Below are 19,762 nucleotides of genomic sequence, written 5' to 3' on the forward strand. Positions count from 1 at the left end.
TCACCACTCTTTTACACAACTTCCAAGAATGGTCTTCTTTCATTCTTCCCTTCTCATCATTTTATAATTCCATCTGTTAATTTCAATAAAATCCTCTCTGTAATTTAATATTCTCTGTTATATCTCTTCTTTTCCTCTTATCTGTGGTGCATCCTCTAAACTTCAATCCACTGCAGGGGTGCGCCGGCCATATGTGCAATGTGTGTGATGCACACAGGTGCCAGGATAGTAAAAGTGGCAAAGAGGAGGAAATACTTAAAAAAAAACGTTTTTTTTAAAGTGATATTTTTTATTGGAGGGGGGAATAGGGGCAGAAACTAAAGTTTTGCACACAGGCGCTGGACACTACTGGCATGCTACAGGGTATAGGAGGTGCCAACTTAAGTTTTGCACACAGGTGCCGGACACTACTACCATGCCCCTGGTCCACTGTCAACCATTACCTGCAGATCTTGAACTGCATCCACTTCTGGAAGTATAGTTTCACAATTACATTACTCAGCCTTATATCTCTGCACTCCAAAGTTTTAATAAGTGCAGTACTTTGCACTTAAATTATCCCCCTGAATAATATATATGTCATGTCATATCCCCATGTGCCCTCAAGGGTACAAAGGTCTGACATACATCAGTTTACAGGCCAAAATTAACCCATTGAGAATGACCAGTCCTCAGCAGAGTGCCAACAGCATCGAATGATTGTACCCCTTCCAACTACTAACCAATCTCAGACTTGCTTAACTTTTTGCGTTAGCCATTAGTAGCGGAGACTCTACCAATCAACCAACCTTTGCTGGCTGAATAATATATATACCCTTGAATTATCTTTTGCCTGACTGGCAAATCTCTATAATAAATTCAGTTTAATCCTTTATCCAAGTGTAAGCAAACAAAGTTTGCACCTGAAGTATCTTCAGGACTGAGGCAACTCATGGTAAAGGTGGACTAAGCTCTCATCACTCCTTGTCTTAGTATCTCCCATAATGCAAAGCACATCTCCTTGTGGACATGTATAATGCTGTGCATTAAGGAAAGGGTCACTACCCATACCAGTTTTGACTTTTATTGAGGTCTTGTCAGTGGGAGCTAGACCCAGGGTAGTGATACTAAGGCAGAAGCAATGGAGAAGTCATATTTACCTATACAAGTTGCCAACCAGTGTACCACCTTATTATTAAATTACTCTGGATTAGAGAAAGATATTGGAAGTTTATTTTGCACTTGGTTAGATTATAATAAATTTATTTTAATCCTTTATCCAAGTGTAAGCAAAGTTTGCAGCTGAAAACATCTTCAGGACTGAGGTAAGGTGGTACATCCCTTGGCAACTCGTAGCAAAGGTGGACCAAGCTCTCATCATTCCTTGTCTCAGTATCTCCCATAATGCAAAGCACATCTCCTTGCAGACATGTATACTGCTATGCATTAAGGGAAGGGGCCACTGTCCAGACCAGTTTCGACCTTTATTGAGGTCTCGTGAGTGGGAGGCAGACCCAGAGTGGTGATATTAAGGCAGAAGCAATGGAGAGGAACTTTGTTTGCTTACACTTGGATAAAGGATTAAACTAAATTTATTATTATAGTCTAACCAAGTGCAAAATAAACTTCTAACCAAGTGCAAAATAAATTTCCAATGGCAAATCTCTATATTTCTTCTATGCTTGTTTATCTTTCTAGTCTGCATTTTATGTTCCTCAGGCATCTGATCACTGCTGACTATCTTTTTCTTTCTCCCTAACATATTTTCCCCCCATACTACTTACTTGTTTTTATGTTTATCCGTTTCACTCCTATTTAGTTTATTCACACAGCTCCTGGTATACCATTGCATATTGCCTGTGTCAGATGTTTCCTGATCAATTCCCATTCTCTGTCAACATCTTTTCTCCACAGCTCATTAATCCATGGTATTGATTCTAATTTGAACAAAGCCTCTCATAGTCATCCCTTCAATGTTTCCACGTGTGTCCCTTTTTTTGAAAGTAATCTTTCCTTATGTTGAATTTTTTCTTGACAATTATTCATACGACTATTACACTTTTTTATAAAATCTTTATCAAGTAGCTTTATTTTTATCCTCCTACATGTTTCGCCAATCTGTTTCTATTGGCATCCTCAGGGAATACAAATCAGTAAGCACAAAATGAAGGTTACAGACTAGGTTATAACTGATGGTTCTAAATCATACAAAAAATTGGTATTGTGCGTGACAATGTGCGTGTCTCGTTAACGTGATTTATTCGTGATGACTCATGACGTAATTGTTATGAAAGTTCATTTCTTTGATATTTAATGATCTGATAAAAGTTTTCCAAATTTCTGGTAAAATTAGACCTTGATTCTTGTTTAGGTTTTCAGTTTTACGGACGACTGTAGCTGCTTCTTTAAAGGTTCTTGAATGGTAGTTATCTTCTATGTATGGCATAAGGCTCTTATCCCACTCAGTGTGATGGTTAGTAGAGGCAAAGTGGCATGAAAGGCCTGAAATGTCTTGTCTGTTATTTCTGACATAGCCTATGTGTTCTTTCTTTCTCATTTCGAAGCTTCTAGATGTCTGACCTACGTAACTAATACCACATGAGCAAGGAATATTATATACTCCAGAGTATTTGTAGAATGGGTGAGGATCTTTCGGTGATCTTAAAAATTTCCGAATAGTATTGATTGGTTTGAATGCCACTCTGATCTTGATTGGTTTTAAAAGGTTAGCTAATTTTTTGGAAAGGTTGTTGACAAAAGGAATTGTAATTGTACTGATGTATTGGACGTCATCACGTTGTCGATGTGGTATATCAGTAAATAGAATCTTGTTATAGAGTCTTTTAGGGTAACCATTTAAAGAAAGTTCTCTGGATATTGTGGTTAATTCCGTTAGTAGGTCATCCTTGTCTGTCGTATACTGTATAGCTCTTTTCTTGAGACTATGGATAATGCTAAGTTTCTGAGCTATGTGATGAGCTGAGTTGAAATGGAGGTAACGACCAGTATTTGTAGGTTTTCTGTATACAGATAGGTTGATACTATTATTGGATTGTTTCTTTATTAAAATGTCAAGGAATGGCAGATAAAAATAAAGCTACTTGATAAAGATTTTATAAAAAAGTGTAATAGTCGTAATCTTTCCTTGTTTGACCACTTCCCATGATCATTCACCAACAGACAATAATACTGATACCTTAACCATAAGCATATCCTGTGAGAATATTACCAAATCCAACACTGTTGTATAATATGATATCAGGAATAGAAATGGAGGGATATATATAGAATTTTTGACAGGATAGGAAGGAAAAAGGCAGGGGGGGTGCTGTTAATGATAGTGGAGAAATTGTGTCCTCAAAGAGTGGTATATGTGAAGAATTTGAATCTGATGTGAGATTGAAATGAACAGAATAGTATATGCTAATAGGATGTTGTTAGAGAGCATTGATTGTGAAATATTTAGGCAAATCAGTTGGGCATGCAAAAGGAAGGTGATCCTAATGGCAGATTTTAAGGAAGGAAGAGATCTTCTTCCTCTGAGCTTTTATCCTGCTTCTAATGAAGAGTCCATGTGTTAAATTGATGTGACTTTTGTTAGTACAATCCCAAACTGGCCTGTCGCTGGGGGAGGGGAAATGTATTTTTGACTGTAGCAGCATGTGTTCATGGAGCAGATTTGCCTGTTCTGAGGGACTAAAAACTCGAGTTTCTGGGAGTGGGGGGGGGGAGAACCCTCTACCTCTGTATGAGACCAGCTAACTCACCTTTAGTCAAAAGAGATCAGGTCTTTTTCGACTTCTTCTACACTGATGGAGATATGGAGGCTCTTAAAGAAGGAAGGAAGATATAATATTATTATTATTATTATTATTATTCAGGCCTCCAAGGAGTCAAAAGACTCATCGAGGGAGGTCCTTCCTAAGACATAAAGTCTGTCAAGACTCATCGAGGGGAGGTCCCCCCCCTGAGAAACAAAGTCTATCACACCACTCCTTAAACTCACCGACCGTTCTCGCTCCCACCACTCCATCGGTCAATGCACCCCACGGCCCAACCACCCTCCACACAAAGAAACCACTCCCTACCTTCTCGCTCACAGTTTCCTTTCGTAACTTCCAGGGATGGCCTCTTGTCATCACTCCCCCCCGCTGTTCAACCAAGCGAAAGAACTCCCCAGCGTCAACCCTGCAACCACCTCTCAATAGTCCAAAAGTCTCAATCACACCACCTCTCCCTCTTCCATCCACCAAACTCTGCAGTCCACATTCTCTCAGCCAATCCCCATAACTATCCCTGTACAGTCCCGAAACCATCCCTGTCATCCGTCTTTGTATCCTTTCCACAGTTAATTCATCCCCCTCAAATCCCGGGGACCAAATCAGAGAACAATAGTCCAAGCGCGGTCTGATCAGAGACTTATACAACGGAATGACAACCCTCCCATCTCTGCAGGTCAGTGTCCTTCTCATAATAGCAGCAATCCTCTGTGTTACCTTCACCACCTTTGCAATATGTCCCCTAAACTTCAGGTTTCTATCAATCATCAACCCCAGATCTCTTGTCTCCCCTATGTGGAAAAAAGAAGTGAATTTTGTTGATTTTCTAAGGGATAACTATCTTTAAACAGTTTTAGAATGTTGGATTTAGCAATAATCTCACAGGATGTGAGAATATCATTAAATTCAGTAGTGTAGTGTACCGATGAATAACAAGGTGTATAAAATATATTTTCACTTCTTCATCCTTGTGTCCATTTTCCTCCTGTCCTTTCCTTCCACTCTGCTTCTCTCTCTCTCTCTCTCTCTCTCTCCCCCCCCCTCTCTCTGTGAGTCTTAGTCATACTAATTTTATCTTGATTCTGCACACTCTCAGCAACAGTTGATCCAAATGTCCAAAATTGAATCGATTCAGATGCAATCTATCAACCTTAATCTATTCCAACTTCCCCTTTAAATTCACTCCATACATTTACAAACTGCACATCCTTTGCATCACACAATTCAACCATCTTGCTATTCATTGCATCTTCTCTCCTTCTTTTATTACCAAACCTGGGCAACATACTAACCACTTTCCCAATAACAATGCTATTAGTTTTCACTTTCCACAATGACTTCTTCAAATCCCTTTTTTGCATTTTTTTTTTTTACATACCAAGTCATTTGTGCTAATAACTGCCACTAATTTTGATGCTTGTTCTTCCGTCCTTCTATGCAAAGTATCAGTTATTTGTCTCACTGTGACATCCAAGAAACATGTTTTAAGTGTCATGTTATTCAACACACCTCTTATGATTGATTAATAAACATTAATGAGTACCTTCATAGTGCAGTTGGAAGAATAATGGGATAATGCATGCCCTTCATTTAGAAAAAACCTTAGTTTGATTCTTATCATGACAAGAGGAATCATTTTAAACACTTTTTTTTTATTTATATCAGCCCCACACAAGACCCATAACACAGAAATGCTGTGTGTGTGTGTGTGTGTGGTTAAGTGCTTAAAAGAAGAAAGAAATTTGTTGATGTGTTAGTGAGGTAGCATTGATTTTTCTTACTGAAATTAGCCACATTTTCTCAGTTTTTCATTCTGCATACAGGCACATCTCCCAGAGAGAGATCACACTCACTCAGTCTGTCTTATATCCACCATTTTACAGGTTTGATGCAGTCTTATTCACCCCTGGATCCTCTCTAGCATTTTTTTTTATTTCCTAGCTATTCACAGGATAAGATCTGTGCACAATGGGTACATTTTAAATAATTTATACAGCAGCAGCATAATCACATTCTTATCAGTGTCTTATTCAACATGGTGGCATTCCTGTGAGTAACTTTCACAGCTTGTAAATTTCAGTTGTTTAATCACTATCACCCCAGATTTCTTATCTGCTTCATCTTCTGATGAATTTCCACTAATACATTGTATGCATTCCATTTTCTGTGGCCAAAATACAAAACATTGTAACATGTTAAAGTGAATACGTAAGTTTCTGTGGTTTAGCACTTGTGTTGATGGCTTCTGGTATTGAGACCACATGTTATCAAATAAATAACGAGTTTGATAAAATATAACCCTACAAGTTTCATAAGTCAGACTTACATTGTCAGGAGTATTAGCAAAAATTTTACAAAAAAAGAGACTGAAACAATTAATTATACATATAAACTGTTATCTCAATTCATTTGCTCACTGAAGCAGCCTATTTAAATCTTCCTGAAGTGACATCACATCTGAGTTTTCAGCTGTTGCTCCCCCCCCCCAATTGCATTTATTCTGTAAACAATTGAATATCTTCCCTTAAAGTTTGGTCTGTATTGTTAACATAAAAAGTTAACAGCTGCCAAGAAACAGAATTCTGTGGCACATCACTTTGTCACCTCCTTCAAAACTACACAACTTGCTGATACTTTTAAACCAACCATCCCCTAATCTGCTAGCCACATTCTTTCAGTTTTAATAAGAGTTTATATGCTTCTAGCAAATGGCTGAAAAGTTAAAGAAGAAATGCTGTATATGAATCTCCTCTGTCAGTATGTCACCCTAATGTTGAAGGTAACCAGATTACTGAAAGAAAACTGCCTAAAATTTCCATGCTGTTCTCTCCTCTTCTATTTTCATCAGTCGTCTTGTTACCACCATGTGTTGTATCCACAGTAAAGTTTGATGGTGGAGGAGTAATGGTGTGAGGTGCAACTAGCCCTTAAAACACTGAAACTCTTTCACCACTATCCTGAGCAGTGGCGCACCCAGGTAGGGAGGGACAAGGGGCCCTGGCTCCCCCCCCCCCCCCCAAAAAGAAAAAGTTAAAATACTAAAAAACTTTCAAAAATACTTTTCCTAATTAAAATTCATTTTTTTATTTATGTTGTGTCGTGTCTTCTATTTCTATACTACTTATGAATTAGCGGTCACATAAGGTGAGTACCCTTTAGCAGTGTTTCTGAACTTGTGGGACAGGTGGTCCAAAGGCAGACTTAAATTAACCAAATAAATCTATATATTTTAATTATCCAAACAAAACAAATTAAAATTGAATAAGTAAAAATTATTGAAATAAAATGAATACTTAAAAAATAAAATAAAATGTTTAATTTGTAGCAGAAGAATGACGAGTAATAAAAGAGGGATTAAGTGAACAACAATATGGTTTTATTGCTTCCACTTTCCCTTGCTGTTTTGTCAGATTTGAAGTTGTCCAAACGACCACATTTCAACCAAAATACTTGTTGTTTATTGATTTTTATTGTTGAAGGGTTTCCTCCTTCAACCAAGGCTCAATATATGTTCTGAAGTGCTAAGTAATACTTGGGCAAAGTGTGTTGTGAGTTAACCCCAGTATTTATATATTTTTAGGAAATCGCACGACTGAAAGATAAAAGCAAGCTGCCCAGTTGAGTTGAAATGCTAACTCTCTTCAACCAAATTCCATATGTGAAACTGCCATAACAACATTCATTATATATATATTTCTAAGTTTTAACACGTTTACGAATTTTAACACCTTCAGTTGAACTTTATTGCTGCTTTGGGGCAGGCGAACTCACACACACATCTAATTAATAACAATAGTTTTAGTTAGATGCTGTATTTGCTGGTGCACATATGGTTTTGCTTGAGTCTAAATAGCATAGTTTCTATATGAAAGGACATGTTATTCATTAATTAGTGTCGTTTTTATCCCAGTTGTCTCTAATTGCACTATTTGTTGAGAAATATATTACACAGACTGCTGGTGCCTTATTCACTGACATAATAAAAGTACTTGTTTTCCTTGCCTCTGCAATATAGTGGCTATTGGGGAGGACGTGTTGTTTACCGTGGGAGCAAATTACTATCCCCCCCCCCCCGCTCTGAATGTGTTTCAGCTTTTTTTCATTTATGAGGCATATGCGAAAGTTTTTAATTTATTTTTTCGAAAAGTAAAATCAGGGGTACGAGTTATATGTGAGGGCGAGTTATATTCGAGTAAGTACGGTATTTCAATCATGGATAAGTACTTTGGTACCGTCTTTAAACAGAAAATAGTTCGGATGACGGTGATAATACAAAACGAGTTTGTAATGACAGTTTGTGTGTAGTTTCTGAAGAGAAAGAGGTCTATAACGAATCCACAGAAACACAGAATTCCCATCATTTGCAATGTGATAATATTAATACGCTGAACGAAAAGAAAGATTTGCTGACTTGCTGGACACTCGACCAGTGGATCTCATTCAAAGGTAAATACAACTGTTTATTTTGTAGGGACATTTTTCTGTTTTGTGACTTTTTCTCCCTTTACAGTAATTATGCCTACATTATTGTGTTAATATTCAACAATTGTTTACAGTTTTGAATGTGTATATAAATCAGTATCAACAATAGCCTGATTACGAAAGTGTGATGAAAGGGATAGGGAGGTTTGGAGCCTCCCCGGATAGTATTCAAAAGGCAAATACAATTGGTTATTTTGTATAGGGCCCTGAAACTTATTAGTTTAGAATTTAACCACTGGGAAAGAGTTTGTGTCCACCTCAAAACACTGAAACAGAATTTGGAAACATATTTTCCGAATAACTTTTATAAGACATTTCTGTGGGTTCACGATCCATTTCAGGCTTGCAGTCACAAGAATGACCTTTCGTTATCGAAAAAAGAACAGCTAATTGAGCTTTCAAGTGGGCTTAAATTGCAATCCCATGATCGTGGTTTTGCTCGATTCTGGATCTCACCTTCACTGAGAAGTGAATTTCCCGAATCATCTGAAGAAGCATCGAAAATCTTCATGTAGGTTTCTACAATCTATCTTTGCGAGAAAGGATTTTCATCACTCCTTCAAATAAAAACAAAATACAGAATTCGTCTTAGTGTGTGTGTGCCGATCTTCGACTGAAGTTGATAAATATTGAGCCAGATATCCAGCAACTCTGCAATGCTGAGAAGCTCATCCATTTCATTAAAAGTAAACAGTAAATAATTATATCATATTATTTATTTGTTTAATAAAAATTAAAACTTTGTTTTATGATGATACAGCTGGACACTCGTTAATTGTTTCCATATATATTCAAAATATGCTTTTAGATTTATTATGTTATAAATGGCACAGTTTTTCCCAAATGTTGGTAATCCCTACATACATTTTTAAAAAAATTACATAACTTAGTGGTCCGTAGAATTGTTTTAGGCATTTTACTTGTCCTTGGGCTTAGAAAGGGTGAGAAACACTGTCCTATAGCTGTCTGAGCCAGACCAGAGAGAGAATCACGGGTATCGTGTATTGGCGAATCATTGCAGATGCTCAGTCATAGGTCGTGTGCAATACGCTCATATTCACTCAATGCTATTTTGCATTGAGTTTGTTGAAAAGCATGTCTTGAACTTGAAACTTCTTTCCATCTCTGAAGAGTAACCTTACCGTACGTAAATTCTTCAATAACACTGAAGTTAAGTTAAAGTTAAAATTTTAAAGTTAAATTTGTAAAAGATTTTATTTTGTTTTTTGGATTTTGTGCTTCAAATTATGGCTGAAAAACAAAAGCAGAGTATTTTATTGAATTATTTCAAAAAACCAAAAAAGGATGATTCAAATCTTAGTAGCAATGTTTGCGCTATTAATATTGTCAATACACATTTGGATTCGGTTTCCCCAGTTGTAGGTCTGACAAAACCATCGAATTATCCAGAAGAAAGTACTTCCTTAGTTATTAATAATTCTCACGACATCACATTTTTGAAAGAACAAACATTTAATTCTGACGATAATACAATTTAGATATTGTGAAAAAGTTGTGGAAACCAGAACCAAATTTTAATTTTCTTGCAACCTGTGCTGCAATTCACAACCGAAGTTTTCAATACACATGGTTTGAAAAATTTACATGGCTTGTGTACTCTCAAGTTGAAATTAGTGCATACTGTAAATATTGTGTGTTTTTTGCACCTGCTAATGTTGGAAAATCTAAATCTGAAGTACCTGGACAGTTAGTTATGCAAGGTTATAATAATTGGAAGAAAGCCATTGAAAAATTTAATAATCATCAAAAAGCAAAATATCATAATGGCTGTTATGACTTACGAAAGGCTAAACAATATTCGAGATGGAAAATGTATTCCAATCAATTGATGTAGATAGTGCATCACAAGCTGCAGTTAATAGGAAACGATTAGAGCCGATTATAAGAACAGTAATTTTATGTGTTCAGCAAAATATACCCTTGAGAGGACATGACATCGTGATTATGGAGAATTTTCAATTGAACAGGAGCAAATCGCCAATGAAGGAAATTTTCGAGCTTTGTTAAGAACAAGAATCGATGCGGGCGACAAAAACTTGGCTGAACATTTTAAACATTCTGCCAAAAACGCTACCTACATTAGCTGGAACATACAAAATCAAATTATAAATGCATGTAATGAAATCATTTTGAACCGTTTGGTCAAAAAAATTAATTTGGCGAAATGTTTTTCAATTCTTGCTGATGAAACTTATGACATTTCTACCACTGATCATCTTTCCTTGTGTGCCAGGCATATAGACGAAGAAAATGACAACAAAGTTTGAACAATTTTTACAATTTGTTCCTGTAACAAGTACTACAGGAAAAAACTTATCTGACAAAATATTAGAAAGCTTAAATAATTATAGCATTGATTTGTCATATTTACGTGGGTAAGGTTATGACAGTGCCGCATCAATGAACGGAAAGTTTAATGGTGTCCAATCTCACATATCAGCTATATATCCACAAACTTTATATGTTCATTGTGCATCACATAGTTTGAATTTGGCAATTGGAAATGCTGTATCTGTGACTGAAATAAGAAATTGCATTGGCACAATTGAAAAGGTACACAATTTCTTCAATACCCCTAAGAGACAGGATGCCCTTGTTGATAAATATACACCGGATACTAAGAGACAGAAACTTTGTCCAATTTTGGACAAACTTTGGCCAAGTTTGCCCGATTAGGCAGGTGGAATGCCATGAAGCTATCATGACCATGGTGGAATTATATGATGCAGTGATTCATAGTCTTGAAACAATCATTTCTTGGGAAGACAGAGACTCGTCCTCTAATGCAAAACTTTTGAATAATTCATTGTGTGAATTTGGTTTTATAATATCTTTATTTAGCTTGCAAAAAATATTTGCATACACCTTACCATTGTCTAAAATAATGCAAAAATCTGACAGTGACCTCTTAATTGCCCTAAATTTTGTTGATGTTGTGGCTCAATTAAATACCTTTCGTGAAACACTAGATTTTTAATTTAAAGATATTTACGATGAAGCATGTATAAAAGTCAATAATTTTAATATTGACATTAAAAAGCCAAGGGCTACATCAAAACAAACATTAAGGTCCAATGTTCCAGCCGATTCTGTAGAAGCGTATTTCAGGAGAACTATTTTCATTCCATTTATTGATCAAATTTTGACAACTTCAGGATCATTTCACTCGGCAACGCAACATTTTGAAAAAAATTTTTTCTCTTCTACCAAATGGAAAAGATGCTCCAACAGCAGGTGCAATGGAAGATTTTCGTCAGTTGTGTGAATTTTATGCTGGTGATTTGCCTTATACAAATCCAGCAATTTTGAACGGCGAATTCAAGTTGTGGTATAAGAAATTTGAAAAACCGTTTGCAATAGTGCCATGCAAAAATGCCGTTGATGCAGTTTCAAAATGTGACAAAATGATATATCCTAACATCTATAACTTGTTAAAAATATTTGCAACGCTTCCGGTAACAACATGCATCAGTGAAAGGTCATTTTCTAACTTATGCCTTTTAAAAACCTATTTAAGATCTACCGTGACACAATCACGATTGAACAGACTGGCTTTGCTGTATATACACAGAGAGATTAATGTAACCATGACTGAAATAATTCAAGAGTTTTGTAAAAAGAAAAGAAAACTGGATTTTATTCTTTAAATAAATTTTTATAATCACCTAATGAATTTTATTTCATGAATGAAATTTAACGAATTTTAGTTGAACGGATAAAAATATTTTTAATGCAAATTCATTGCATTAAAAATATTTTTATCTGTTCAACTCCCCTCCTCCCCTCCCCAAGATTAAATCCTGGGTGTGCCACTGGTCCTGAGACAGAAGTTGGTTTGCCAGTTCGATTGTTTTTGGACCCCCTCCCTCCACCTTCTTTCTCTCTCTTTCTTCCTTCTCTTATTCTTCAGGAACTCTACTTGTTATTAGTGGCAGGAGGAGTTCCATTTCTGTGTAGCAGCAGAAAGGAATAGAAAAGGCATAAACTGGAAGAAAAAAAATGTTATATACCTGGTGTTCCTTGATCCTTACCTGAGAAGAGTGACCTGTTTAGCAAAGTTGTTGTCTGGTTATATAGCCTTTCAGCTGTTTAGGGACATATATATATGCCACCATCTAGGGAAAATGACTATGAGCAAGGTGGTTTCCGATTGGCTTCTTTGCTATATCCTGTAACTACTATATCCTGTAACTGTAGCCTGTGTGTTCACGGGGCCAGTTTGCCTTCTTGCAGGATGAAAACCCCCAGATAAACTTGGGGGGGGGGAACCCTGCTGTCCACACCCAAGACCGGCTGGCTAACTTGGATATGAGAAAGATCCTTAAGCTCCTCACATCATCGTTGGGAACTGTGCAGACTTAGCAAAGTAAGAACATGAAATTGTCATCTGGTTGCCCACAAAACAGTCGGAAATTTACAGTCCTCAGTAAATTCTTTAATCAGATGCCAATCAAGCAAACTCATGTCACCAATATAAGAGAGGCCTTAGTCATAAAAAAATTCTGCAGTAATTGTAAATACTAATAACAAAGCCATTAAGTTTAGAAAACATCACAATTATAATTAGCATTCATGCCTTAAAAATTTTGACTCATATAATGTTATTTTTTCATATCAAAAATGAAATTTTATTTTTAGGTACTCAATGAAGTTGTGGTGGATAGAGGCCCTTCACCCTATCTATCCAATATTGATCTATATTTGGATGGGAAACATGTCACAACTGTTCAAGGAGATGGTAAGTTGCAGTATAAAATCCTCTTGCATTGTTCATGAAAAATAGTTTAACAATAAGCTCTGTAATTGAAAGAATTAACATTGCAAGTATATTTTCTTTTACAGGTTTGATTGTATCAACACCCACAGGAAGTACTGCTTATGCTGTAGCAGCTGGTGCATCTATGATTCATCCAAGTGTTCCAGCAATTATGGTGACACCTATATGTCCTCATTCACTTTCCTTTAGGCCAATAGTTGTACCAGCTGGTGTGGAGCTTAAAGTAAGTAATATTATGCTATGTAAAGCTTATGTTATGTAAATCAAACTGCAGACAGTTTGATTTTAATACATACTTTTGTTTAGAATTGATTTATTTATCATATATGTAGTATATGAACAGGTAAATTCATTAAAGGCAGTTCAAAAATGAATTGGGATGTTTTATTTTTGTGAAATAAAAAGAAAGAGATCAAAATACTGAAATAAAAAATAGAAAAATGAATGTTTAAAGTGCAGAACTATAAATAATAAATGGAGAAATCAATTTTCTTTTCTCTCTCTCTCTACTATATATATATGTATATATATAGTAGTATTATTTCAGTATTTTGATCTCTTTCTTTTTTATTTCGCAAAAATAAAACATCCCAACTCATTTTTGAACTGCCTCTAATGAATTTACTTGTTCATATACTACATATATGATAAATAAATCTCTCTCTCTCTCTCTCTCTACTATATATATATATATATACACACTGTATTTTTTGATAGATAACGTGCACTCCCAACATTTCTATCACTCCTTTTGATGTATAGATAACGCGCATGGGCCAACTGGTGATAGAGTGAGGAAGTACAGACAGAGGACAGAGGAATTCTTTAAAATCACGTACGTTGCTAGTAGCAGTGGTTCGATTTTTTTTAAATTCAAAATTGTTTGTTATTAGATCTGAATTAGCTATGGAAGATAGAAGTACTTATTGAAGAAAATCCTACACGGCGCAGTTCAAGCTTGAAGTGGTAGAAGTAGCAAAGGAAAAAGGGAATGGTGAAAAGCTGAAACAGTCCTGAAATGTTTACATATGAGGAAATGTGCTATGAGGTTTAGAAGGTGCTTGTGGCCAACCATAGAAAAAAAAACTGTTTGATTGGGTTGTTAGTGAAAGAGCTAAAGGTATGAGAATATCTGCTGTCCGTGTCTTGCAGGAATCGAAAAGAATTGCGCAAAACAATAATATAAAGGATTTCAAGACCTACACATCTTGGGTTTTTCGATTTATGAAGAGACAATTTAAGTGTGTGCTTCTCTACTAGTGTTGGACAAAATTTGCCATGCGACTGGGAAGCGAAAGTAGTAGCTAAATTTCGTTCGTTTCTGAGAGAAAACTTGTGTGGGGTTGATGCTTGTCACTTTGGGAATATGGATGAGGTTCCCTTAAGTTTTGACATGCCTAGTTCTAGGACTGTGAATCTGAAGGAAGCAAGAGGTTTCAATTGCTACAACACGGCACGAAAAGTCTAACTTTACTGTGGTTCTCTGCATAACCGCAGTTGGTTCCAAACTGCCACCGATGGTGATTTTCAAAAGAAAGATTGTTTCAAAAGGTTGTGATTCCAAAGATATTATTGTTACTGCTAATGATAAAGGTTGGAAAAATTCTGAGGTTATGAAATTTTGGTTGGAGAATGTGGGGCGAAAGAGAAAAATGGCATTTTTCAACCCAAAATCTTTGTTAGTGTTGGATTCATGTAGGGCACACATGACAGCAGAAGTTAAAACAATTGTAAGTATTACAATTGGCTGTTCATTCCAGGTAGTTTAACAAAAAAAAAACTCCAACTCCTTGATCTTGCAATAAATAAACCATTCAAAGACAATTTGTAGGCTAAGTGGGAATGATGTATGAATGGCATCCATGAATATAACAAAACAGAGCAGATGAAAAGAGCATCATATAAAGATATGGCTACGTGGATTGTAGAAAGTTGGGCTGCTATAAGTGAAAACTGTGGTAGAAATGGTTTCATTAAAGCACAAGGGAAGGCAGTGGTGTCCAGTGACAATGATTATGAAGCTGAAAAAATACCAAACGAAATTTTTAATGCAATTGATTCTTTCAATATTGAGTCTGATGAAGAATTTTTTGGATTTGAATAGTGTAATGTTCAATAAATATTAAGTAATACTTCTACCTTAGTTTTGTTATTACATTTGATTTACCTCTCATACCTTTCAAATGTATACTGCGCATGTTCATTTTTAACGAATTTAGACTTTTTTTGTATGGATAACATGCGTTATCTATCGAAAAATACGATATATACGTGTGTGTGTGTGCCTGATGAATGTAGTATTATCCTTGCATGGATGTGCAACTAATTAATGTCATTAAAAACAAACTAAGTGATATGTAATTATATATTTTTTGATTTATATCTTTTCACTTGTTTGTGATTATGTAATTACATATTAGCATATTGGAGATCTTGTATTTTAATATAAAGTATTATAATAAGTTATTGGGCTGCAAAACTTTCAGAGAAATGATACAAGTTTTAGTTAAGAATAGATACAAAATTAATATGTGATTACAATAAAAGCAACTGTCCACAACATATGACATTCAAAATTCAGTAGTAGTTTTGAGTACAGGTTGCCAGCTGATAATTTATTACTTGAAATAAAATATATTATTAGAAGCAAAGAATGGGTATGAAAATTTAGTAAATTCTGTCTCTTTTATGAGTGTTTTTTCTATGCATGGTCAATAAGATAACATTGAATATCAGAGTAATTTTTAACTGCAATAAGTACTTTTATCAGAGAGAATATCAGAGTAATTTTTAACTTTAGTTTTAGTTGTTCACTGAAATGTTACACTTATGCATAATTTGGATTCTGATATCACTGAACATTACATGAGGAATGAATCCAAATGTTTCAATACTTGAACAGTGTTTAAACAAGGGGTTAGAGAGAGAGAGAGAGAGATGGTTATTTTTATTTTTGGTGTGAATAGTAAAAAAAGAAGACACTTTCCAAAAATGGTTTGAAGACAGTTCATAGATTCTCTTTTTCTTAAGTATTCTGCAAATGAGCAGGTTCTTCTCTTAGTAGCAAAAACTTTCCTTCCACTCTCTTCTGTTCTGAGCCTTCTCTTTCAAGGTTGTGCACCTGTCTCCATTCAGTATGTCATCTAGCATTGTTTTCCTTACTCTTCCTCTGGGTCTTTTTCCGTCTATTTTTTCCTTCGATGGCATCTCTGATTCCATTTCCTCTCAGAATATGTCCGACCCAGTTTCCCTTTCTTCTTTTTATCCTCCTTACCAGACTTCTTTCTTCTTCAACTCTTTTTAAGACTTCTTCATTAGTTATTTTATCTGTCCATTTGATTTTTCCATCCTTCTCCAAATCCACATCTCAAAGCTTTCCAAAATCTTAATTTTTCTTTCTTCAATGTCCAAGTTTCAGCTGCTTAGAGGGGCAACACTCCACACATAACATTTTATTAGTCTTTTGTTTATGTTTCTATCCATTTTACTTCTGAATAAATTCCATTTTCTATTAAAGGCATCTCTTCCTATCACTATTTTTGCTTTTATGTCACTTTTATATCTTCCTTCACTGCTAATCACACTTCCTAGATAGTTAAATATCTTTACTTGATTCAATTTTTCTCCATTTATTCTGATATCCATATTTACCTCTTTCCTTGCTACTTTCATTACCTTTGTTTTTCTTATGTTAATTTTCATTCGATAATTGATACAGGACTCCAGTAATCTGTTCAACAGATGTTGTAGTCTTGTTTCAGTATTTGATAATAATGCCTTGTCATCTGCATATCGTATTGCAAATATTTGTCTACCTCCAATCTTTATTCCTTTTTCTCAATTCTCCAGAGCTTCTTTTAACATTGCTTTGGAATACATGTTAAACAAAATTGGTGACAGAGAATAGCTTTGTCTTACTCCTCGTCCAATGATACCTGGTTCTGTTGTATCATATGTCTCTTTGGCAGTTTGCCCATAGTGAAATAATTAGCTTTCTGTCTTTCCAATCTATACCAATCTTTTCCATTACTTCCACCATCTTATCCCATTTTACCAAGTCAAAAGCTTTTTCAAAATCTATATAACAGATATTAACTTCTTTATTCACTTCCAGACTTCTTTCACTTATTATTCTTAACAGTCCAGTCGCATCTCTTGTTCCTCTTCCCTTGCAGTTCACTGCATTACTTTTCTTTGGTATAGGTATACATATTAAGGTCATAAAATCTTTTGGTAATTCTCCTTTGTTATAAATTAAATTTATTATTTTGGTTATTTCTTCAGTTCCTTTCTTCTGAAGCTGTTTCAATATTTCATCTATTCCGTCTGCCTTTCCACATTTTAGTTCTTTAATGGCCATTTCTACTTCTGTCTTCAAAATCTCTGGGCCTAGATCATCTTCATTTACCTTCTTTATATCTTCTAATGGCAACTCATTTGGTCTATTTTCCTTGTCATATAGATCTTCAATGTATTGTTTTCATCGCATTAGGATTTTATCTTCTTCAGTTATGATTTTTGCATTCTTATTTTCTATGCCTCTAGCTCAAATTCCATTTCTCTTGGGATTCATGCTTCTTGTGTTTTTGTACAAAAGATCATACCTTCCCACTCTCTCACAATTTTCCATTTCTTCACATTGTTTTTTAAGCCAGTCGTCTATACTTCCCTTCTCAGTTTGTCATTCAGGGTTCTGTATTGTATTTTCCCTTCTGGGGTGTCTTTATTTTTCCATTTTCTTCTTTCTTCCATTAGAAAAATCATCTCATTAGTTTTTATTCTTACATATCCAATTTCTTCTTCTGCAATCTTCTTTATTTTCTCTTTAAAATTCTTTAGGAGCAGAATCCAGGATGAGGCAGGTGACCAGTGGTGTGCCTCAGGGCTCTGTGGTTGGGCCATTGTTGTTTAATTTGTACATAAATGATATAGGAAATGGCTTAAAGGGAGATATTCAGTTGTTTGCTGATGATGCAAAGTTGGGTAGCACAATAAAAAAATCAAGCTGATGTTGAGAGTTTGCAGGATGATTTAAATAAGCTGGCAAAATGGGCAAAAGGTAATGGATGTCAGTTCAATGTGGAAAAGTGTAAAGTTATGCATTTTGGGATTAAAAGATTACCAGCTGTGTACTACATTGATGGAACGGTACTCCAAGATATTGATGAGGCGAGGGACTTAGGGGAGGTGTTGGTGGATAGGGAGATGAAGTTCAGGGGGCACATTGCTAATGTGTTCAAGATTACACATAGGATTACTTGGTTATTGAGGAACACACTAACATTCAGAGATAAAGAGGTTATTATTCCCCTTTATAAAACATTGATACTTCCACATTTGGATTACTGTGCTCAGGTCTGGTCACCTGGATTCCTTGGAGATGAGGAGGTTGTGGAGAGGGTTCAGAGGAGAGTGACTAAGTTGGTTAGTGATATAAAAAGTGCTCCCTACATTGATACATTGAGAGCTTGTGGATTGCAGAGGTTGGTTGATAGGCAGAGAAGAGGGGGCGATATGATAGAAACATTTAAATTACTAAAAGGTTTTTCTAAGATTGATTCAGGGGAAATGTTTCAGCTGTGTGATAGTGATGAAAGAACAACAGGTCATCCCTGAAAATTAAGGAAAAGTGTGGTTAACAAGGGTATGAGAACGAGGTTTTTTGCCTGGAGGGTGGTGAATGAGTGGAATGCATTGCCTGACTTAGTTGTGAGTTCTTCGTCTATAAATGAATTCAAGAAGAGATATGATGGATATTGTTTTTGATAGTTTGGTCTCTCGTGATGAGTCTACTGACTCCATCGAGATACCCATAATAATAATAATTAACTTGTTCCCATTTCATTTCTGGATCTTCAGTTTTGACAAAACTTGTTTCCTCTAATTCTTTCTCCAGTCTATTTCCAAATTCCTTGGTATTTTTTAATTTCTTTAAGTTCCATTTTTTCCTTTTCATAGCTTCTTTTATCTTCTTTAGTTTCACATTTATTTCTATGAATAGTAGTTTGTGGTCAGAGTAAATATAAGCTCCAGAATATGTGCATGCATTTTTTACACTATTCTTGTATCTTTGCTTTACTATTATATAATCAATTTGATACCTTTCCATATCTCGTGGTTTTTTCCATGTGTATAGTCTTCTGTTAGATTTTTTAAACTAAGTATTCATAGTTATAGTTCATAGATTAGACTTGCAAAAAAAAAAACTCATGTTGTTTTATCTGATGTTCCTTTAAAGTAGTGCATAGAAATTTTTTTTTTTTTTTTTACTTCCAGTTGCAGTCTGGTTGAGGGTTGATATTTATAGATAATTTTCTGATGGCAGCATCATTATATCCATTAGTAGTCATGGTAATTTTTATTTTATTTTTTTATTAATTCTTCCAACAGAAGGGAATCAGTAAAACAGAGTGATAGATGGATGTATCTACCAGTAAAGGACTATTTTTGTTTTGATAAACCAAAATTGAACTACCTGTAGAAGTGGAGATTATTAATGTATCCAGAGAGGGAACTTTTGTTAGATTCACATTCCATAGTGAACTTGATGTGAGAGTACATGGAGTTTATTTTATCTAGAAATTGCAGTAATTCTGTCTCTGAGAGTGCCTTATCATGAAAATATCATCTACAAAGCAAAGCCAAACAAGGCCAAGGTAAGATGGCATTGAAGAGTTGATACTCTAGATTTTCTTCAAATGAGTCAGTCAGAGCTGATGAGATA

General features: G+C 35.3%; 1 protein-coding gene across 3 annotated transcripts in view; it reads left to right on the forward strand.

Moving 5' to 3' along the window:
- Positions 1-19,762, forward strand: part of LOC150100070 (NAD kinase-like) — a 145,149-nt gene that overhangs the window by 99,610 nt on the left and 25,777 nt on the right. For all 3 annotated transcript variants that reach the window (XM_090402295.1, XM_090402292.1, XM_090402294.1), the window contains exons 8-9: positions 12,900-12,999; positions 13,104-13,261. In XM_090402295.1, the coding sequence (XP_090258421.1) occupies positions 12,900-12,999; positions 13,104-13,261 (258 nt within the window). The remainder of the gene's footprint in view (positions 1-12,899; positions 13,000-13,103; positions 13,262-19,762) is intronic.

Source organism: Typopeltis vanoorti, chromosome 13 (genome assembly GCF_054136105.1).
Source record: "Typopeltis vanoorti isolate ZY-2024b chromosome 13, IOZ_Tvanoo_1.0, whole genome shotgun sequence".
In the NCBI taxonomy this organism is placed as follows: Eukaryota; Metazoa; Arthropoda; class Arachnida; order Uropygi; family Thelyphonidae; genus Typopeltis; species Typopeltis vanoorti.